The following is a 19,570-nucleotide window of genomic DNA, read 5'->3' on the forward strand; positions in this document are numbered from 1 at the left end:
GAAGCAAACTCTATCATCAACGGAGCCACCTTAAAGCTTAAACACACCTCCTCGTCTCTTCTCAGTCTTCCAAAGGGCCTTGATACACTAAGGACACTGCTTAATATTAAGCGGGTGGGAACTTCACTGCTTTGGTGTTGACACTCCTAAGTCCATTAATGACCCTTGGTGACACAGCCTCAATTTATGCCTGGCCAAGAAAATGGGCTGCTTTATTTCATCACAGGCCAGGAAGAATATTGCTTACATTAAACAGCTATATAAAAGGCACGTTGTCCCCCCCCAAAAAAAAACCTGAAAAATTGATAGCTCTAAACAATATTTCTAACTCTTGCACCAGGCAAGAAATAATATTATGAAAAGTCTGGGCTTCCTTCCAGACAGAAAGGTCAAAAGATCCCGGAGCTGATAGAGGTAAGCCGGAGAGGTCCGTAATATTTTGTTAGGAACTGGAAAGACCAAGAGAAAGATTAGAGATTTGAGTTTTGGAGAAAGGAGCCAAGTGTTTGTGTTGGCGCTCATGTATGGGTCAAATGGGTCAAATCAAATTGCACAGGGTTAATTTGTCAAGAACTCGCGTCTCTTGCATCAACAATATGCCAACAGATCGCCCCTGGCTATTGACCAGTACCCTTGCCCTACCCACATTGATCAGGTTGGAAAGCTGGACAGGAGGTTAATGAGCCCACGTTCAAGACCCAAGAGCTGCCATGGGGCAGGGTTGAGCACTCATCCTTCACTCCTGCTCCTGCTGGGGACATGAAAGGAGCCACCAAGTGGGCATCCCTAGTGTCAAGCTTTGAAGCAAGGTTTTGCTGGTGCAACAATGATTGCATCTCAGCTTGCCTACAACCTTGGGGGGAAGGGAAGAGGTTTGGAATGCAGACTTCAAAGATTAAGAAGCCAGACCATGAGACTCAAGGATGTTACACCAGGTATCTGGCTAGACCCAGGTATACTTCTCATAACAATATTTTTCTACTCGATTGGACAATGTGACCTGACACAGAGGGAGGAGGGAGAATTCAATGCTTTTACTATATGGGTTTGGGAGCGGTCTTGCCAGAGATGGTTTCGCTTTCATTAGTGCCAAAGTGATGTACTCAATAAAGTTTTACATTAAGAGATTGGAACATCTCGAAGGTGTTTGCTTGGTTGGATTCGTCAGTCAGTACCTTGACACCTAGTGCAACAGTGATATCACTGGCTAATCCTTTCAACCTGGATGTGCCTCGGTGCTCCTGACATGAGTGCAACCCCCCCCCTGCATTCAGCAGATGCCACTTTTCTCACATCCAGGTGAGCCCTGCATGGGCCATGATTCTTTCTGCTAAAGAATCGTCTAAAAAAGGAGAAGATGCCAAGCTTTTTTTCTTTTTCCTCCAGTTTCTGGCTTCTTTTTTTTCCAACTGGCAGGCAGAAAGAGCCCCACTGAGGAATCCTTTCCTCCTCCCTAAGGCGTGAACTTGGCCTGTTGGGAGGCAGCTCCTGAGCATACAATGCAATTTATAGATATTGGCAGTCCGCTTTCTGTAATTCCCTGTTAGATTACTGTCTGTGGAAGAGTATATATAACACAAGCGTTACAAATGCTCGGAGCAAAATCTTCAATAACAATTTTGTGCTTATGATAACTTTCTCAATTTCCGGCTTTCGCAACACCCCTCTCCGCTTGCTTCATTCTCAAGCAGCTTGTTCCTATATTGAACATCTGCCTTGGGAAACTCTGTCACAAAAAGTAATAAACACATCAATCCTAAACAAAGAATATTGTGTGATTTCTCTCCCCCTCCTCCTTTTTCTTCCCTCCCCTCCCAAACCACATACAACTACTTAACCAATCAAATTGGCAGTTGGCAATGCGACCCTAAAGAGGTAACAACTCAACGGTGTGTTTGATGCAAAGAACGTCTAATGATTCTTGCACACCTGGTGCCGTTTTTGCACACACAAACTGCTGGTGCTTTCTTAATCAGTTAATTACCATTTCAAGTGCCAATTATGGAGTTCAAACCTTTGTTTGCAGGTATCAAGCTAGGGGATTAATTTGTAAAGCTGCTATCTGGCCAATATTTTGACAGCTATTCTTTTGATTTCTTCGAGAGGGGCAGGAAATGAAAAAGGAATTATCTTAAGAAGGCACAGAAACAACACGCAAACAGCACTTCCTTAACTAACTATAGAAGGGGAAAACGGTAATAAGGAGTGTCTAATCGCTTAGTATACCACATAAAAATAACGACAATTATCACTGTTCTAATTTTGCTTACCTGCACCCCAAACCACATTTTCCATGGGTGTAACGATGACATCTAAATAAATTTGCAAGTTGCGTTTAATTTAGTGTTTGACTCCAACACAGATCAAACATCAGTTTCCCACTCTGCTTTTGAATTTGAGATGACAGTTTCAGATGTGTAACATTTGACACTTTTTAAGAAATGAACAAAAACTTGTTTGATCATTAAAACAAAAACAAATAAAACCAGTTTGATTGGCTTCCTAAAAGACTGGTAGGACTCGAAAGCAACATACTGCTAGATCATTCTCAATATTTAGATCCACCTCTCCGTGATTTTTTCCCCCTATGCTAATTACTGAAGACATGGGAAGCTTCCCAATGCACAGATCTCCCATCACTGCCTGGATAAATAAAATGAAAAGTTCTCAAAACGTGGGCTTTTTTTTTTGTATGGTAGCATTAAAGAACAATTACCAATGTGGGAGCTGGCTTAAAAAGTGCTGTCTGCATTCCCAACTGTTATTCCTGAGCTGGAAGGAGAAACTGTCAGAACACTAGTCAGTTTCACTCCAACTCTCAAATAAAGCTAAAGGTTTCCTGTACAGTGGTGTCTGAATCTAGCTGGTGGTGCTCTTCTTTGTTTCTTAGCTGAGGGAGCCAGCATTGCCTGAAGACAAATTCCATGGTCCTGTGGCCAGCATGACCATAGGCCAAGGTACATGGAATGCTGTTAAATTTCCCACCAAAGTGATACCTATTTATCTACTCTCATTTTCATGCTTTGGAACTACTAGGTGGGCAGGAGCTGGAGCAAGGGACGGGAGCTCATCCCGTCATGCAGTGCTCGAGTCTCAAACTCGGGCTGTCAGCTTTCCAGCTGAGAAGCTCAGCATCTTTAACTTCTGAGCCGTTGCACTCCCTCAACTCCCAAATCCAGCATCCCAAATTATAGGGGATGACCCAGATGGATTCCAGCAAGTACATCAAATGATAATAATGTGGACAAAAGAGGACTGCCTCTCGGGCATTTACATGGAATATTCTTCTATAAGACGACAAGCAAAGACATGTAAAGAAAAAGCAAATAGCTCATTACACTGATCCATCAAAGACAGTTTACCAATGTTCCAAAACTCCATTTCCCCCCCTCCCAGGTGTATAAAAGCCCATCTAAACTCTGAGGCCTGCCTCACACAGAGAAGCATAAGCTGGTTTAAGATGGCAAAGTTCTTCTGAAGGAGGCAGATTCAACTAACCTAAGTCTACTAAACGGCATCGATTGGACAAATAATGAGTCTGCAGGCTAAATGTTAGACTTAGCAACATATGCTAAAACAAGGTCCATTAGACCACCGTTTGATCTCATTGGGATTTGATCCCCAATTTGTGGATTCCCCTCTTAAATTATTTCCGAAATCAACAAGAAGAGAATATTTGTAGCTCAGGGTTGAACTCTTTGGGGTCCTTGGTGATCTCTGAGCTTGGTGATTTTCTTGCAGACATTACATTGGTGCGCTGATGATGTTACCTAGCTGGGTAACGAAACGTCAGCAAGAAAAACACCAAGCTTAGAGAGCACCGAGGACCCCATGATTTCTAAAAGGTATCAGCTGCCTAAGTTGGGCGGATTGCCTAGCTTCCATAGCAGGCCTCCAAGTTTACAAACATCGCAAATAAAATATGCCTTGGCCCGCTTAAAAAAGCAGCGCATGTACCAAGAACGACACATGGACAACCCAGCTGAAGTCCAGAGCCTTTGTTTTTTAATTCCCCCTTCATTTTTATAATGCTCCAAACCATGCCGCTCTTCCCGAGCACGCCTGGCAGTGAGGGACTGTGAGCCACCACACCAGCTTCAGCTACAATAGCCTGCAGGCATTTTCAGCTCTGCTACTAACCTTCCAATTGGAGCCGAGATGACTACAACTCAGAGATGAATGAAAAATAAATAAAGTGCCAATTTTACCTGCAGCTGTTTCCTATATTGCAAAGATTCCATTCCTGCTTGAATTGGATTCTGTCATGAAACATTAATTGAGTGAGACAACTAAATATTAATAGAAGAGTAGAAAAAACAACAACAAAGAGAAAAAAGGGGGGGAGGAGAGTTTTGCCTTGATTTGGGAACAGCACATGAAAGATTGTACATTGGGGCATCCACAAGGCAGTTAGAAAAAGGCAAGATGGTAGCAGCCACCAGATGTTCAAAGCTGCATCCCTTTTTCTGAGCCTCAGAGATTCTTCTTATCTTTGAGTCTCCAGTTACGTTTTTTTGGATCCGATCTTGCCATTTCAATTCTTGAATTTGTATCGAGTTTATTTTATTTGTATAGGAATCTGACAACGGCTAAAGCTTTGGTTGGGTAGGCCTTAAAATGGACTGCCAGGTTCTTAGATCATTAGATGTTTAATTTTTCCAGGATATTTAGAAGGTGCAGAAGGTATCCTGTGGATTTCTTTTTCATTCTTCCTGTAGGAGAAGAAGTGGCAGAGGCTGGGTTGGAGTCAAGAGAGGAATCAGTCTGGAGTTGTTACGTCACTGCAAGCGATCCTAGTCCAACCCCTTTTGAATTCTGTTGACTTTTATCTAGTGCCAATTTAGGACTGACCATTAGTTGACTAGATTCCTGTGCATAGGCATGAGCAATAGATCTTCTCACCTGCAACTTATTTATTTATTTATAACATTTATTGGCTGCCCATCTTATGCCAAGAGAAGTCTCAATGTATGGTCCTGATCCTTAACGCTGGATATTCCTCTGATCTCTTCCATGCCTTTGGAAGGTTTACAAAACACTCCCACCCATTTCCCACCAGAAGAGGTGGGAGAATGTCACATCTATGGTGATGTGGTACAGGGGACTTTGGGGAAATCTTAGGATCACATAATTCCTGTCGCCTGATCTCTCCGAGGTTTTAGACTGAGTATTTTCTTAGCTCAAAGCAAACCAAGGATTCTCTGCGTACAGAACAGCTACTCTAACCACCAAGCTGAAGTCCTTCTGCTCAATTGTTCAGCATCACTGGACTAATAGCAAAAGAAAACAACAGACTTTGATGCCCTCAAAAAAGAAGCCTTCCACACAGGCGCCATGTTTTACAATCCTTCTCTATCTTGTCATTCTGCACAGTTCCCTGAACAAATTGCCTGTCATTTTTAAAGATTAAACCTGACATTGGAGGAACTGTCAAGTCATCCTCAGCCCTGACATATAACACGGAAACTTGGAATTTTGCTCCACTTGGTCTGGATTTGTCTTCAGAGATTCACGGGAGGGGAGATTTCAAAACATGGTTATTGTGCGTCTTCCTTCCTTCAAAATATACCTTGTTCTTCTTTGTTGACTTCTTAATCAAAATTCTATTTTATTTTGCATAGGATGCTGTAGCTCCCTATCAAAAAATAAAAATAAAGAGAGGAGCTAATATTGAAAAACATTAAAACAGACCAGGGGAATATATATTTTCATTTCTCTTTAATACAGAAATGTTTGTTCTTTCAGAGGCCTTTTTTTTAAAAAAAAAAAAAAAAGCACCTCCGAGGTATCCCTAGAAATGTGTAATATAAATAAGTATTAAATAGTAATTCTAGCCATTTGATCTATCCTGTCTTTTCAGTGGTTTGCCTTAAGAAGCTAATGGATTCTCCTTGGAAATTAGCATAAAGATTCTGCCTTCGATAAATAGATGGAATTACATTTTTTTCGTAGCGATTCTTCTAATTACCAGAGAGAATAGCTAGTTGGTAATGGCTAATCGTGATATTTCGATCTTCAATACGAAATCGACAAGCGAGATCTTTCTGACAGTCCGTGTGATGACTGAGCTTCAAATGAAGCATTTGATATCTCAATTATTTGTTTCAATCTATTATAAGGTGTTTTGAACTCATCCTTGCTCTTCAGACAATGCAGGCACCGTAGACCTGAACTTATAACTACAGTTAAGCCCAATTGCTCTCTAAGCTTCGTGGTTTTCTTGCAGACACTTCAGTAGTAAACTAAGTAACATTATCAGTAACAGAAGGAGACGGGGTTTGCGGAGTGGAGAAGAAGATTGGGAGGAGGAGGAAGAGGAGGAGGAGGAGGAAGAGGAGGAGGAGGAAGACTGTGGGCTCCTTTGGTGCTCTCTAAGCTTCGTGGTTTTCTTGCAGACACTTCATTAGTAAACTAGGTAACATTATCAGTAACAGAAGGGGACGGGGTTTGCAGAGTGGAGAAGAATGAGATTGGGAGGAGGAGGAGGAGGAGGAGGAGGACGACGACGACGACGACGATGACTGTGGGCTCCTTGGTGCTCTCTAAGCTTCGTGGTTTTCTTGCAGGTACTTCATTAGTAAACTAGGTAACATCATCAATAACAGAAGGGGACGGGGTTTGCGGAGTGGAGGAGGAGGAGAAAGGCTGCCCTACTTGACTGGTCTCAAACAAGAGCTGGGGAAGATCACCTCACCTTCCTGGGGCCACGGGATGCAAGATATTTCTTTTATGGGACTCCTTGGACAAGTCTGGCTGATATTGTACAGGCTCAACTGCCTCCTGCTACCTTTCACTCATCACCGCATGAATCTGTTTTTTTCGGAGGTGTGATTGAATAAGCCCCATCTATCTACCCTCTGCTCCTTTTCCCCACCTTACCGAGGTGACCCGAGATGCCAACTTCAGAGACAATGGATGGGTTTTTGACCCCACTTCCTCGCAAAAGGTCAGGGCTGAGCCTGCCTCTGGAAGGAATGCGCCTCTTACACCCGTGAATCATCCTAACTAAACTGCTGTAATTATCATTCCCCTGAGCGGCATCAAATGTTCTTTAACAGCCAGTCCCTCTCGTTCTGACCTGTCTTTCAAAACTCTGGCTACACAAGGGACCGGCAATCTATTAGGAAAAGAATTGCTCTGACCCCATTAGCCAGAGTGGCAGAAGAAACTTTGAACCAGAGACCACGACAGCGTGAAAAGAAGGACTGCTGCCCTGTGTGAGCTATGGACAGGCAAAAGAAGGAACAACCCTCTCCCACGGGTCCCTTACTTAATAGGAAGCCTGTTCTAAGTCTTTTCCATCCTTCATAAACCAGCGATGTTCTAAACCAGGGTTGTCCAATCTTGGCAGACTTGTGGAGTTGCCCAGCCGAAATGTATTCTCTGCAGGCAGGGCAAGAAGTAACAGATGGAAGGTCAATCCATCAGAATAGAGCTGGTAGGGACCTTGGAGGTTTTCTAGTCCAACCCCCTGTTCAGGCAGGAGATCCTATACAATTTGAGACAAGTGGCTGTCCAGTCTCTTCTTAAAAACCTCCAGCGATGAAGCCCCTACAACTTCTGGAGGCAACTTCTGTTCCACTGGTTAATTGTCCTCACTGTTAGGAAGTTTCTCCTTAATTCCAGTTTGTTTCTCTTCTTGATTAGTTTCCATCCATTGTTTCATGTCTTGTCTTCTGGTGCTTTGGAAAATAAGTTGACCACCTCCTCCTCTTCTCCTTCTTCTTCATTGGAGACAGATCCAACCTAGAAATTTACTGACAGTGAGAACAATCTATCATTGGAACGACTTGCCTCCAAACGTTATAGGTGCTCCATCACTGGGGGATTTCAAGAAATTGGACAGCCATTTCTCCAGTAGAGTCTCCTGTTTAGCAGGGAGTTGGACTAGAAGACCTCCAAGGTCCCTTCCAACTTTGTTTTGTATTCTAAAAGTAAAATGAGAGGTTTCCCTTGCCAACCTTGTCAGCTCTCCTATCGTCAGAGCCCCGAGCTGATTTAATTTCTGCCGACAATTACTTACTGCTAATGCAAAGTCAACTTTCAGTCCGATTTGAGGATTGTGAGATAGGGACAAAGGACCTTTTGCTTTGAACCTTGACATTTCTTTGGCTTCTCTGTTTAATCAAGAGCTTTTTGTAGAACTGATGAATATTGTCTAAAGGCAAGTGCAGACAGGCAAACAGATCTGTATCTTCAGTAATCCATTTAGCTTGACACACACGCACAAGGGCTGTGTGTGCGCCATTTCCCTGCCATTTGTCCAGCAGGAAATGATGAAAAATTAAATGCGGGCGAAGTCCAGAAACAGGATTTTGCTAAAGGTACCAATTGCAATTCTGTAAAATCATGGGAAAAGAGGAGTCCGCCATCTGATCCTGGTTCTCCTTATGGAAGTTTCGGTCTTCATCAGGAAAGACATATGGCATATGCAGTGCCATGGTTTGGTGGAGCCCAAATTGCTTAATCGTTGTGCTTTGCTGCGTGATGATGCAGCCCACACTCTGACCTACAAAATCCTGTTTGTGGTTGGTCAAGGGAAAGAGAACAACCAAGGGGAGAACTTCTTCTAACTACCTATTCCCAGTAAAGACCACAATAAGGTGTGACCCAGTATTGCTGGGCCAAAATATAATTTCACTGGCGTACCAGGTTCGCCTGGTACGCCAGTTGCGGCCCTACCTGGACCGAGATGCCCTGCGCACAGTCACTCATGCACTCGTGACCTCCCGATTGGACTACTGCAACGCTCTCTACATGGGGCTGCCCTTGAGGACCACTCGGAGGCTTCAACTGGTGCAGAATGCAGCCGCGCGGGTTGTGATGGGGGTTTCCCGATATTCCCATGTAACACCTCTGCTCCGCGAGCTGCATTGGCTTCCGGTTGCCCTCCGGGTGAGATTCAAGGTGCTGGTGATGGCCTATAAAGCCCTAAATGGCTTGGGTCCAGGATATCTGAGGGAACACCTGCTGCCGGCATCGAGCTCCCTTCGTCCTGTGCGCTCCCACAGGGAGGGTCTCCTCAGGGTACCGCCGGTAAAAGATTGCCGGTGGATAACACCCAGGTGGAGGGCTTTCTCTGTGGGTGCGCTGGCCCTTTGGAACCAGCTGCAAATCTACAATTAGTCAACAGGCTTCTTTGCTTTCATTATTCTTCTTTGTTGCTTCTTAGCAGTGGAATTCCACCCAGCTTCTGATAAAGCGTTTCTATTCTTCCAGAATTGTCTGTAGTTCAAATATTATATCATCAAGATTGAAAGGTAATGGCATACTGGGATCGTTGTCCTGCCAGTAAGGCTGGCATTTTGGTTTCTCGTCCTCCGGCAAGTTTTCTGAAAGTGGTGAATGGCACCTAAAATGGGGGAGAGAAAAAAAAAAGTTTGGAAATGAGTTACTGGAATCAGTTCAAGATTTAATCACACTAAATACACTGAACAAAGAGGCGCTCTGCAGAAATTTTATTTTTCGGGTTTTGTTTTTTTTGCAGAGAAAACCCATTTAGTTTGATGGAAAAGAAGTCATTTTCACTTGTTTGATTCCCCCCCCTCCAAATAGGAATCAGAGGTGTTAATTGTGGGCAGACACAAAATTCTTAGATATAAGAAGCTCAAAGGTATAAAGTCAGTATTCAATTTTCAATATCTAATTGTCCTTTCTGTGGTTTGCAATGGTATCTGCTTGCCTCTTAATTTAAATTTTAAGAGAAGACTTCCGGAGGAAAGGTCCATATTTTTTTTTAAAAAAGAAACATAAAACCAGCAACGTTCTTGTTTCCCAACAAGAAAATAAATGCATTTTTAAGGCATTCTGTGACTGAGGGGAGTGGGGGGGGGGGAGAAAAAGGCCCATCTTGCAAAAGAAAATGAGGCTTTAGAAGTGTATTGGAAAGAGAAACAGACAAGATATATTGGATTCAGACTTAATCATGCTTCGACTCCCTTAAATCAATTACACCAGAATGACCAACTTAGATTTCATTGATGTCAAAGGATACATTTTATTGTCTGATTAATATAAAAGCCGCTTCCTTCTTCTGAAGAACAGCCCGTTCACAATGAAAATTCAACCCGCATTTTGATGGCAAATTATTTCTTCATTATTTCACGTCTTATCTGGAGTGCCGTCATTTGTCGGGTTTTTTTTTTGTTGAGCGATATTACGAGATTATTGAGGGAGATTAAACCCAATTTATTGAGCTAAGGTCACAGGGTAGATTAAATAATATTGCAGGTGGTGGCTTGTAAATCTGAGAGATTGGCAAAAAAGGAAGAAGAAATAGGGGGCTGGCCGGTTGCAGAGGAAGGTTAATAACCATTTCTGCTGATGGGCAAAACTTGAGCAAAATTAAATTAAGAGGTTAGCGGTCGCTACATCCTCAGAGGAACTCTTTGAATTACACTGTTTCTTATTAAAGGGGAGCTTCATCAGCAGGTCTGGAGCTTAATTATCATAAGCCACTGAATCTATGCAGGAAGATTTGATGAGTGATAAACTCATCCATCTCAGAAGATTATGTTGTAATAAAGGCTGCCATTTAATTCTCCTGTTCTAGTGAATTTGTAGCCATTTAGAGTTTCCCATCTTTGTTTTCTACCTCTGTGTGTTTTAATTTGCCAACTGCTGGCTAATTATCTAATGCTTATACAAGCGTGCAAAGACAGCTTTGGTTATTGTAACAGGAGGAGGGAGACAGTTAAAAGATAATGGAATATCTTCCCAAAACACCCTTTTTCTAGATAACTGGTTTGTGGGTTTTAAAGGGGGAAAAATGATTCTTCCAAAGTCTAGTGTAAGATGAGTTATCGGTACGGATTTAAAAAGAAAAGAGATAGTTGAGTGGACCTTTGTAAACCTGGGCTTTGGTACATGGGTGGGAATAATTTTAATCTGGAGATCATTTTTAATCTAGATCTAGATTAAATTTACTGCCACTTTATGCAATCCAGCCTTGTCCAGTTTTACTCTTTTAAAAATTTGATTGCCATTCTTCCATTTTATTTCAAGTGTTTAAAATGGCACCATACAGTAGAACATCGTCTAAATCAGGTGAACGTTACTCGTATTAATTAAGTACTCAGTCCCAGCCCCAAAGGACAAGATCTACAAAAGGCTACCACTGCGTCCAAGCTAACATAAGTAAAATATCACATCTTCAAGGACTGACCCCCAAAATTAATGCTTTCAACACTCCTCAAATGATTAATGGACACAATCCTTTGGCCACGTTTGACCCTTGAGAAAAGGATGAAACCAAACCAAAAGAGGACATCTTTCTCCTGGGGATTATTGATGGCAGAAGAACACTCAAGGGACAACATATGTCAACGTTACACCCATGTTGGTAGGCAGTTAATTGCAACCCTACCTTCCTATGCACTCCGTGCCTCGTGCATTACAGCACAAGGATAGAATTAACACATCACATTCCTATATATCTTCTCCAATCCCACTTCCGGCTGTGATAATAGCATCTGTTAACATGCATTAAGTACCATAAAGTAGCACATCACTTCATAAATAATAAGATTAACCGACCTCGGGGCCTTGAAAAAAAGAAAAGAGTAATGTGTTTCAATGTTCTCATTATTTATTTAAAATACAAATGAAAGGAACACAAGCTACTTTTTTTTTCTTTGGGAGAGAATCTTAGCATAAATATTAAATTGCGCCTTTGATAAAACCCTGCCATGTTGAAAAAGCAAGGGTGTGTTGCGCGCAGGGACCGCAAGGTAGCTTCTGAGCAGAGAGAGTTGAGCATCAGGAAACCTGATGCTCAACTCTGTGATAACTCTGGGTTGGAAACTTCTCCTCTTTCTTCACCTTACTAAAAAAAAAGATATCATTAATATGCAGAGAAGACAATAAAGGTTGAAGCCAACTGCAAACTCTGACAAGATGCTTAATTCAGTTTTTTTCTTAGTTGAGTCTCTCTCTCTCTCTCCCTCTCTCTCTCTCTCCCTCTCTCCCTTCCCATTTGATACTTCTGGTGAAGCATTTCAATGCAAATGTTTTCTTAATACATTAGCATATTTGGGCAACTCTTAAGTTCTTCAAACACCAGAGCTTCAGTGAATGTTAATAAGAACAAGGATGACCCTAATGGATGAGTTGAAATTCAACGGAACTCTAAATATATAGAACATAGAATCATAGGTTTGGAAGGGAGCTTGGAGGTCTTCTAGTCCAACCCCATTTGAGCAAGAGACCCTATACCATTCTGAACAAATGGTTGTCCAATCTCTTCTTGCAAACCTCCAGTAATGGAGCACCCACAACTTCTGGAGGCAAGTTGTTCCATTGATTAATTGTTCTCACTGTCAGGAAGTTTCTCCTTAATTCCAGGTTGCTTCTCTCCTTGATTAGTTTCCATCCGTTGCTTCTTGTCCTGCCTTCAGGTGCTTTGGCAATATTAGTTAGAAAGACCAATCAGACTTCCTACTGACCAGTCAGAAATCTCCAGAATCCTGTAAACATGTTAGAGGATGTCCCTAAAGATGTCCCTTGTCATATAAGAGCAACTAACATTGAGGTGTAGGTTCCCAAAAAAAATAAATTAAGGAATTACATTTCCACCCATACTTTTACTGCCTGAATAGCAACAGCACGTAGACTTATATACCACTTCACAGCACTTTACAGCCCTCTCTAAGTGGTTTACAGAGTCAGTATATTGCCCTAAACAATCTGGGTCCTCATTTTACAGGAGTTAACCTGCAGTACTATATTCTAAGAGGGACGCGGTGGCTCAGTGGGTTAGGACGCTGAGCTTGTCGATCAGAAGGTCAGCAATTTGGCGGGTCGAATCCCGAGTGCCGCGTAACAGAGTGAGCGCCTGTTACTCGTCCCAGCTTCTGCCAACCTAGTAGTTCGAAAGCACGTAAAATGCAAGTAGAAAAATAGGGACCACTACGGTGGGAAGGTAACAGCGTTCCGTGCGCTTTTGGCGTCTAGTCATGCCGGTCACATGACCACGGAGATGTCCTCGGACAAGCACTGGCTCTTCGGCTTTGAAATGGAGATGAGCACCGCCCCCTAGAGTTGGAAACGACTAGCACGCATGTGCGGGGGAAACTTTACCTTTACTTTTTACTATATTCTAACTAACCACTGTGCCACCACAGCTAATTTCCTCTTTTGTAACATTAAAGATTACCATTTCAATTTTTGGAAGGTATCCAGAAGTTCCATCAAAGGTTTTTCATGCAAGAACTGATCCTTCACTATGCCAGCATATTTAACTAATAGCCTGTAATAGACCTATCGTTCTCATGAAAGTACTGCGGTAAAGCAATGGTCCCTAAGTTCATTATCCTGTATGCAAAACAGTATATTCTTTTGCCTATCTTGAGTTGATAACTCATAAATTCTACTATGCCGTACATGTCTCAACTCCTTAGAAAAAGGATTAAGGACAGACACTCCTACCTATTTATCAGCAATTCATGATGTGCAATTTGATGTATGTCTTTCTCTCATAGCGTTCATTTGATTTTCCCCAAGAGAAAGAAAACGGCAATTTGTTTAGAGCATTGACCATAATTTTTTAAAAATATGACTTTTTATAATACAATTTCAATTATATTAAATATTACTTTATTTTAAAAGCAAATGACTCCAAGCATGCATTAGTCCACTTTGAAGATGGTGAGTAGCTTAGGAGGAGATGCCACTACTAGCCTATTTTCGTATTGCTCGTTTTGTATCTAATTCTTTGGTTCATTTTAATGCTTTAATTCTTATTGCTGAAGGTTTTCGATGTTTTACTGTTCTTATCATTTTTATATTGTGTCTTTATATTGTTTCAAGCCACCTGGAGCTGCTCGACAGGGAGATGGGCAGCATATAAATTTAATCAATAAATACATTACACTTGTAAACCTATGAAGAACAGTTGCAGGAATTGGATACATCTAGTCTAGTGAAAAGAAGGACTAGGGGAGACATCATAGCAGTATTCCAATATTTGAGGGGCTACCACAAAGATGAGGGGATCAACCTATTTTCCAAAGCACCAGAAGGCAAGGCAAGAAACAACAGATGGAAACTAATCAAGGAGAGGGCCAGCTTAGAACTAAGGAGGAACTTCCTAACAGTCAGGACAATTAACCAGTGGAACGACTTGTCTCCAGAAGTTATGGGCGCTTCAACAATGGAGGCTTTTAAGAAGAGACTGGACAACCACTTGTCTGAAATGGTAGAGGGTTTCCTGCTGGAGCAAGGGGTTGGAGTAGAAGACCTCCAAGGTCCCGTCCAACTCTGTTATTCTATGTTCCATGTTGTACCGAAAGGTGAAATTATTGATGCTGCCCATCTTTGTGGTAAGAATGGATGCACTAGTTCAGATAACGATCAAACCGGTCAATCCTAGAGGAGATCAACCCTGACTGCTCTTTAGAAGGCCAGATCCTGAAGTTGAAACTCAAATACTTTGGCCACCTAATGAGAAGGAAGGACTCACTGGAGAAGAGCCTAATACTGGGAAAGATGGAGGGCAATAGAAGAAGGGGACGGCAGAGAATGAGGTGGCTGGATGGAGTCACTGAAGCAGGAGGCGTGAGCCTAAAGGGACTCCGGAAGATGGTAGAGGACAGGAAGGCCTGGAGGAACGCTGTCCACAGGGTCGCGATGGGTTGGACACGACTTCGCAACTAACAACAACAACAACAGTTCAGAGTAGAGTAGTTATTCATTAATAAAAAAGAACCTTTAGGGAAATAAAAAAGAAAAGAATTGGCCTAACCATTCTGTGTTTAATTAATTAAAACAATTAATTCTGGTTTCCTCTGTTAAACAAATCTGTTTACCACCTCAGGGACCTACGTGGGGCTACATCAGCTCAACCAAGCTGAGGATGGCTATTCTTCTGGAATCTGAAGGAGACCCCCCCCACCCCCAATCCCCTTATTTTCTGGGTTGTTTTACATACATTTGATGATTGGATCTCTCAAGTATGTTGGGAGATAATGGTCATGATACTAAAATTAACTACTTTAGCTAAAGTGTGTGTTAATTATGGGTATGCCAGCAGTCAATAAAAGGTTAATGCAAGAGTCAGAGGGAAAAATTTATTTCAGCAATGCCTCAGTCAGACTAACATTATGCTTGGTGTTTTTAATCAATAGGTTTTATACTAATGTGCTAACCATTTATTTTAAAACACTCTTCTGCTTTCTCCCTTTCTTGACTAAGATCTACAGCTGTTTGGCTGAGAAAGCAAAAGATACACACACACACACAGAGAGAGAGACACACACACACAAATTCCTGTTGACAAATAGCACTCAGTGCAGGTTTTTGATTTCTAGGTTTGGCCTACTCCAGAAATAAGCTGATATTTGTTGAAAACGTGAAGTGAGATAATGGCAAATGATAGGAACCAGAAACTGGAGCATTGTTTCTCTAAGGAATGGCAAAGTAAATACTAAAATAAAACAGACAAAGGTAGAAACACAGGCACGGGTTATAAATACAAAGTAGAACAAGCAAAAATGCAGAGAAAATCAAAACAGAGACTGATTTTCATCATGGCAGGATTTGAGATCAGTCAAAAGAGGTGTCAGCTGGTGGAAAGTCCTAGAAATACACACACATTTTTTCAACCCAATGGAAATATATTATATATAGATCCTAGGTAGTGGCAGGTATTTCTCTATCAAGGCACGAAAGGAAAATATCTGCTCTGAACTCCATGTAGGCATCAGGAAGGGCATCCAGCCAGTAAATGCTCAGCTCCATCCAGTCACCCTGACTCTACCCCAAATTAAGAGATTACAGGGTTGTAAAAAGACAGTTTATCTAATAAGAGGAAAGATTCTGCCATTTGATAAGTTGACTGGTGCGTACTATCCCATATCACCAATTGATACCTTTGATGCTTCTCTTTGCTTCTCTTTGTATGATTGTTGGTCACACAACATGTCAACAGGTGTGACAATTTATAGTAAATTGCGGACTCTGGAGTAACCAGTCAAACAGCAGTTTTATAACCTGGGACTATTTCTCACTTTGTCAGTGACATCACCATAGTGATGGATGACCCACCTTGACAAGCTGTTTAGACTTTTGTGACCTCTGAGCTCGGTCACACGATAAGGTCACCTGAAGCTCACTTTGCTCCTCTCTGACAGCAAGAAACAATATGGGGATCAAATGGCTCAGGTGATTATAAGTTTCATGTCTGAAGTGACCCAATTATACAGCTGGAGGCGATGGCCGTGTGAGGTTCCACGGTTGCATTGCACAAAAGCTGTAGAACAACCTTAGAGTCGTGCCCAATGAAAAGGATGTGATTTCAAAGGAGGGCAAAGGTATTTGTCCTACCTGCTCACTAGAATGGATTCAGTGTTCTTTCTCAGCATCGTGGAAAACAAAACACATCAGACAGAAGAGTGTGTCTCCACCACTGGGACTGATGCTTTTCCTTTGGAGTTATAAAATGGGAATAAGGGTTAAAAATACCCATCAATTTCTTTCCAAGCCTCTCTGCTCGGAAACTGCCGTCAATTGCCAAGATCAAACTGTGAAATATTGGAATGCAACAGTTTAATGCATTTCCATTGGGGAAAAAACATTATCCAGGGGAACAATAAGCCACTGGATAGGGCCTTTGCCTTCATAGAATCACAGGGCTGGGAGGGACCTTGGAGGTCTTCTAGTCATTCCCCTACGCAAGGCAGGAGACTTTATACCATCCCAGGAAAATGGCTCTCCAATCTTTTCTTGAAAAACTCCAGTGACAAAGTACCTATAATTCCAGGAGGCCTACCCCAAGGGCCTACTGATCACATAGGATTCAGAAATATTTATTCCAAAATATTATCCATCTACAATTGTGACTCGGGTTCTTGCGACAAAATACAAGGATAGCTGAATTGCCAATCCAAAATGTACAGCAGCTGACAAGACTATTTCCAATTGATTAATTATTCTCCATTTAATCAACGGATCAATCAATTTCCTGTCAGGAATTCCTCCTTATTTCTAAGTTGATCCTTCCTTATCATAGACATCCAGAGCACTGAATGAGCATGCATTTACACAGCAGGACTATCCATTTTAATTGCCAAAGAGCAATTACAACTTTAAAAAAAACAACCAACAACACACACACACACACAATGAAATCAATCTGGTATGAAAATAAATTCTTACATGTTTGTATCCCACCCAAACTGCATGCAAACACTAGTTGGCTTTTGTGTGCAGGACCCCCCAAAAGAAGAAAAGAGTTGTCTTCAGAGCTGTGGCATCAAGCTCCTGTTCCGATCAATTCATGCTGCTAAACACCATGGCATTTACAGAAACATGTTCTATTTGGACGAAACCTCAAACTTTGCATTGAAAGCCGGAGCAGAAAATTTAAGCCGTTTCCATTCACAGAATTTAACAATTACGCCTCTTGGATGAATAAATATGCAACGTCTGTGGGATGTATGATTACATATGTATGCACACACCTCTCTTCGTATAGATCTATGCCTTCTCTCAAAGTAAGGTATTCCGTGATATTGGATGTAGTAGGGGAAAAATTCGAATTTCCATAAGACATCAGATTCTTTACTACCCCAAGGACCTACTGATCACGGAGGATTCAGAAACACGCATTCCAAAATATTATCCCTTAATCTACAATGTTATCCCTTAATCTGCAACTACAGGTGCTTGTGACAAAATACAAGGATAGCTGAATTGCCAATCCCAGATGTACGCCAGCTGACAAGACCATTTCCATTCCGATGGTATGTGATTCTCTACCGTTTTTCCTCACTCTATCCATTCAGAAATGCCGTCAAAGTCTTCCTCGTAGATCAACTGCCTGCAGAACCAATGCACAATCGCGACAGTTGAGCCCAAAATTTCCGTTGCTAAGCGAGACCGTTTTTAAGTGAGTTTTGCCCTGTTTTATAAACTTTCACGTCACAGCTGCCAAGTGAATCTCTGCCGTTGTTAGTGATTCAACCACCTTGTCTGATGGTTTCCAACAGTTTTCCTTCCTTTCTTCTTTCTGTCTCTCCGCAGGTCTGGAGAAGTTTTTCTACCTCTGCTCAAAACCTGTCTTTCCATTTACCAACCATTCTTCACCTGGCAACCAGGCCAGTGTTCTTTAAGCAACCCGATTAAACAATCTGTTTAGTGACCGTTTGAAGTAAGATCGTGTCTTGATGAAGGAAAGGATGCCCGACAAACGGGCTAAAGGCTTTCCGCCATTTCCAATCTGCCCGTGACTTCTACTCCAGCCGTTCAAGAGTTGACAGACCTGGCGGAAAGGCCTCAGCACCTTTGAGGGACCCAGGCTTTACTACGTCAAGATGTCCACCATCTGCAGAGCATCCTCTTCTGGCGTCTCCCAAGCCTTCTCCTTTCCCCACCTCTTTTTTGCCTGTAGGTATTTCCCACCCACAAAAAGAAATGTAACTTTAATTTCATCTGACTTCAATTGTGTTCAAATTACAGCCAAAAAGGAAGCAGACAACAAGCTGTAAATATTTAAAGAGACAGAAAATCATTGGGAATCGTGCCTTTATGAATATTTGATGACAAAAGGTTAGATCGGCTTCTGGTAAATTACCACAAATTATGTCCGTCATGTGACTCTGTCAGCAAAGGTTAATACAAATAGGTTTGGGTTTAGATGGGATGACAACGGGGATTTTTTAAAAAAAGATTTCTTTTGTTTTTGCCACAATTAGTTCCACCCACCCCCCACTTCCAGCACGCCACCACACCCTGACCCATTTTTAATGTAACATAGTTTATTGTTAGGATTAGGGCATCCGAGTTGCAGTTCCCAATAAACCACTTTTGCTGCTCAGAATACTATGGTGGCCCTTTTCATGCTCTGCTAATCTGACTCTTCGTTGTTCATTTCTGGATGGGAAGGCATAGGCTGCTAAATACTTCTAATTCCAAACTACGGGGTTGTCATCAGCTTACGGCCACAAGCAAGCCCGGGATTTGTGTTGCTAAGTGAGTCTTGACCCATTTTGCGACTTTTCTTGCCACGGTGGCTAAGTGAATCACTGCAGTTGTTAAATTAGTCCCGCGGTTCCCCATTGGCTTTGCTTTGTCAGAAGGTCGCAAAAGAGGGAATCCCGTGATCCCGGGACACTGCAACCATCATAAATAGGAGTCGGTTGTCAAGCACTGGAATGCAAACCGCATGACCACGAGGATGCTGCAATCGGATGAGAAAATATGCATGACACACATACGTATCTGTGTTTGCATTTATGTGGGCGAGGGTCTGTGTATTGTACACATCTACCTGGATCTCCATATTGTGTGTGTTTATGAGTGAGTGAGTGAGTGAATGAATGAATGATGACAGATTGGATTAGACACGCGGGGAGTGGTCTGCTGAGATTTGATTCTCAGCTCCAGACTTTTCTTCTACACACTTAGTGCCGCCTGGAAGGAAACCATTTAACACGTTGGGGAGCCTGGCTGGATTATCAGATCAACGGATCAATACTACTGACGATACTCCTGTCTAAAAGCATTGGGGCCTCCTTGTCAGAAGTGTAGGGAAGCACCAAGCGTTTGGGACCTCTGCCGATCCATTACCTTTGAA

General features: G+C 42.1%; 1 protein-coding gene across 1 annotated transcript in view; it reads right to left on the reverse strand.

The window, feature by feature from the left end:
- Nucleotides 1–8,963: 8,963 nt before the first annotated feature.
- The window catches only part of FTO (FTO alpha-ketoglutarate dependent dioxygenase), a 152,927-nt gene continuing 142,320 nt past the window's right edge, over nt 8,964–19,570 (reverse strand). The window contains exon 9 of the mRNA XM_081335745.1: nt 8,964–9,352. Within this exon, the coding sequence (XP_081191871.1) occupies nt 9,208–9,352 (145 nt within the window). The 3' untranslated portion in view covers nt 8,964–9,207. The remainder of the gene's footprint in view (nt 9,353–19,570) is intronic.

The sequence above is a fragment of the Vipera berus genome (genome assembly GCF_964194415.1).
Source record: "Vipera berus genome assembly, chromosome: 10".
NCBI lineage: Eukaryota > Metazoa > Chordata > Lepidosauria > Squamata > Viperidae > Vipera > Vipera berus.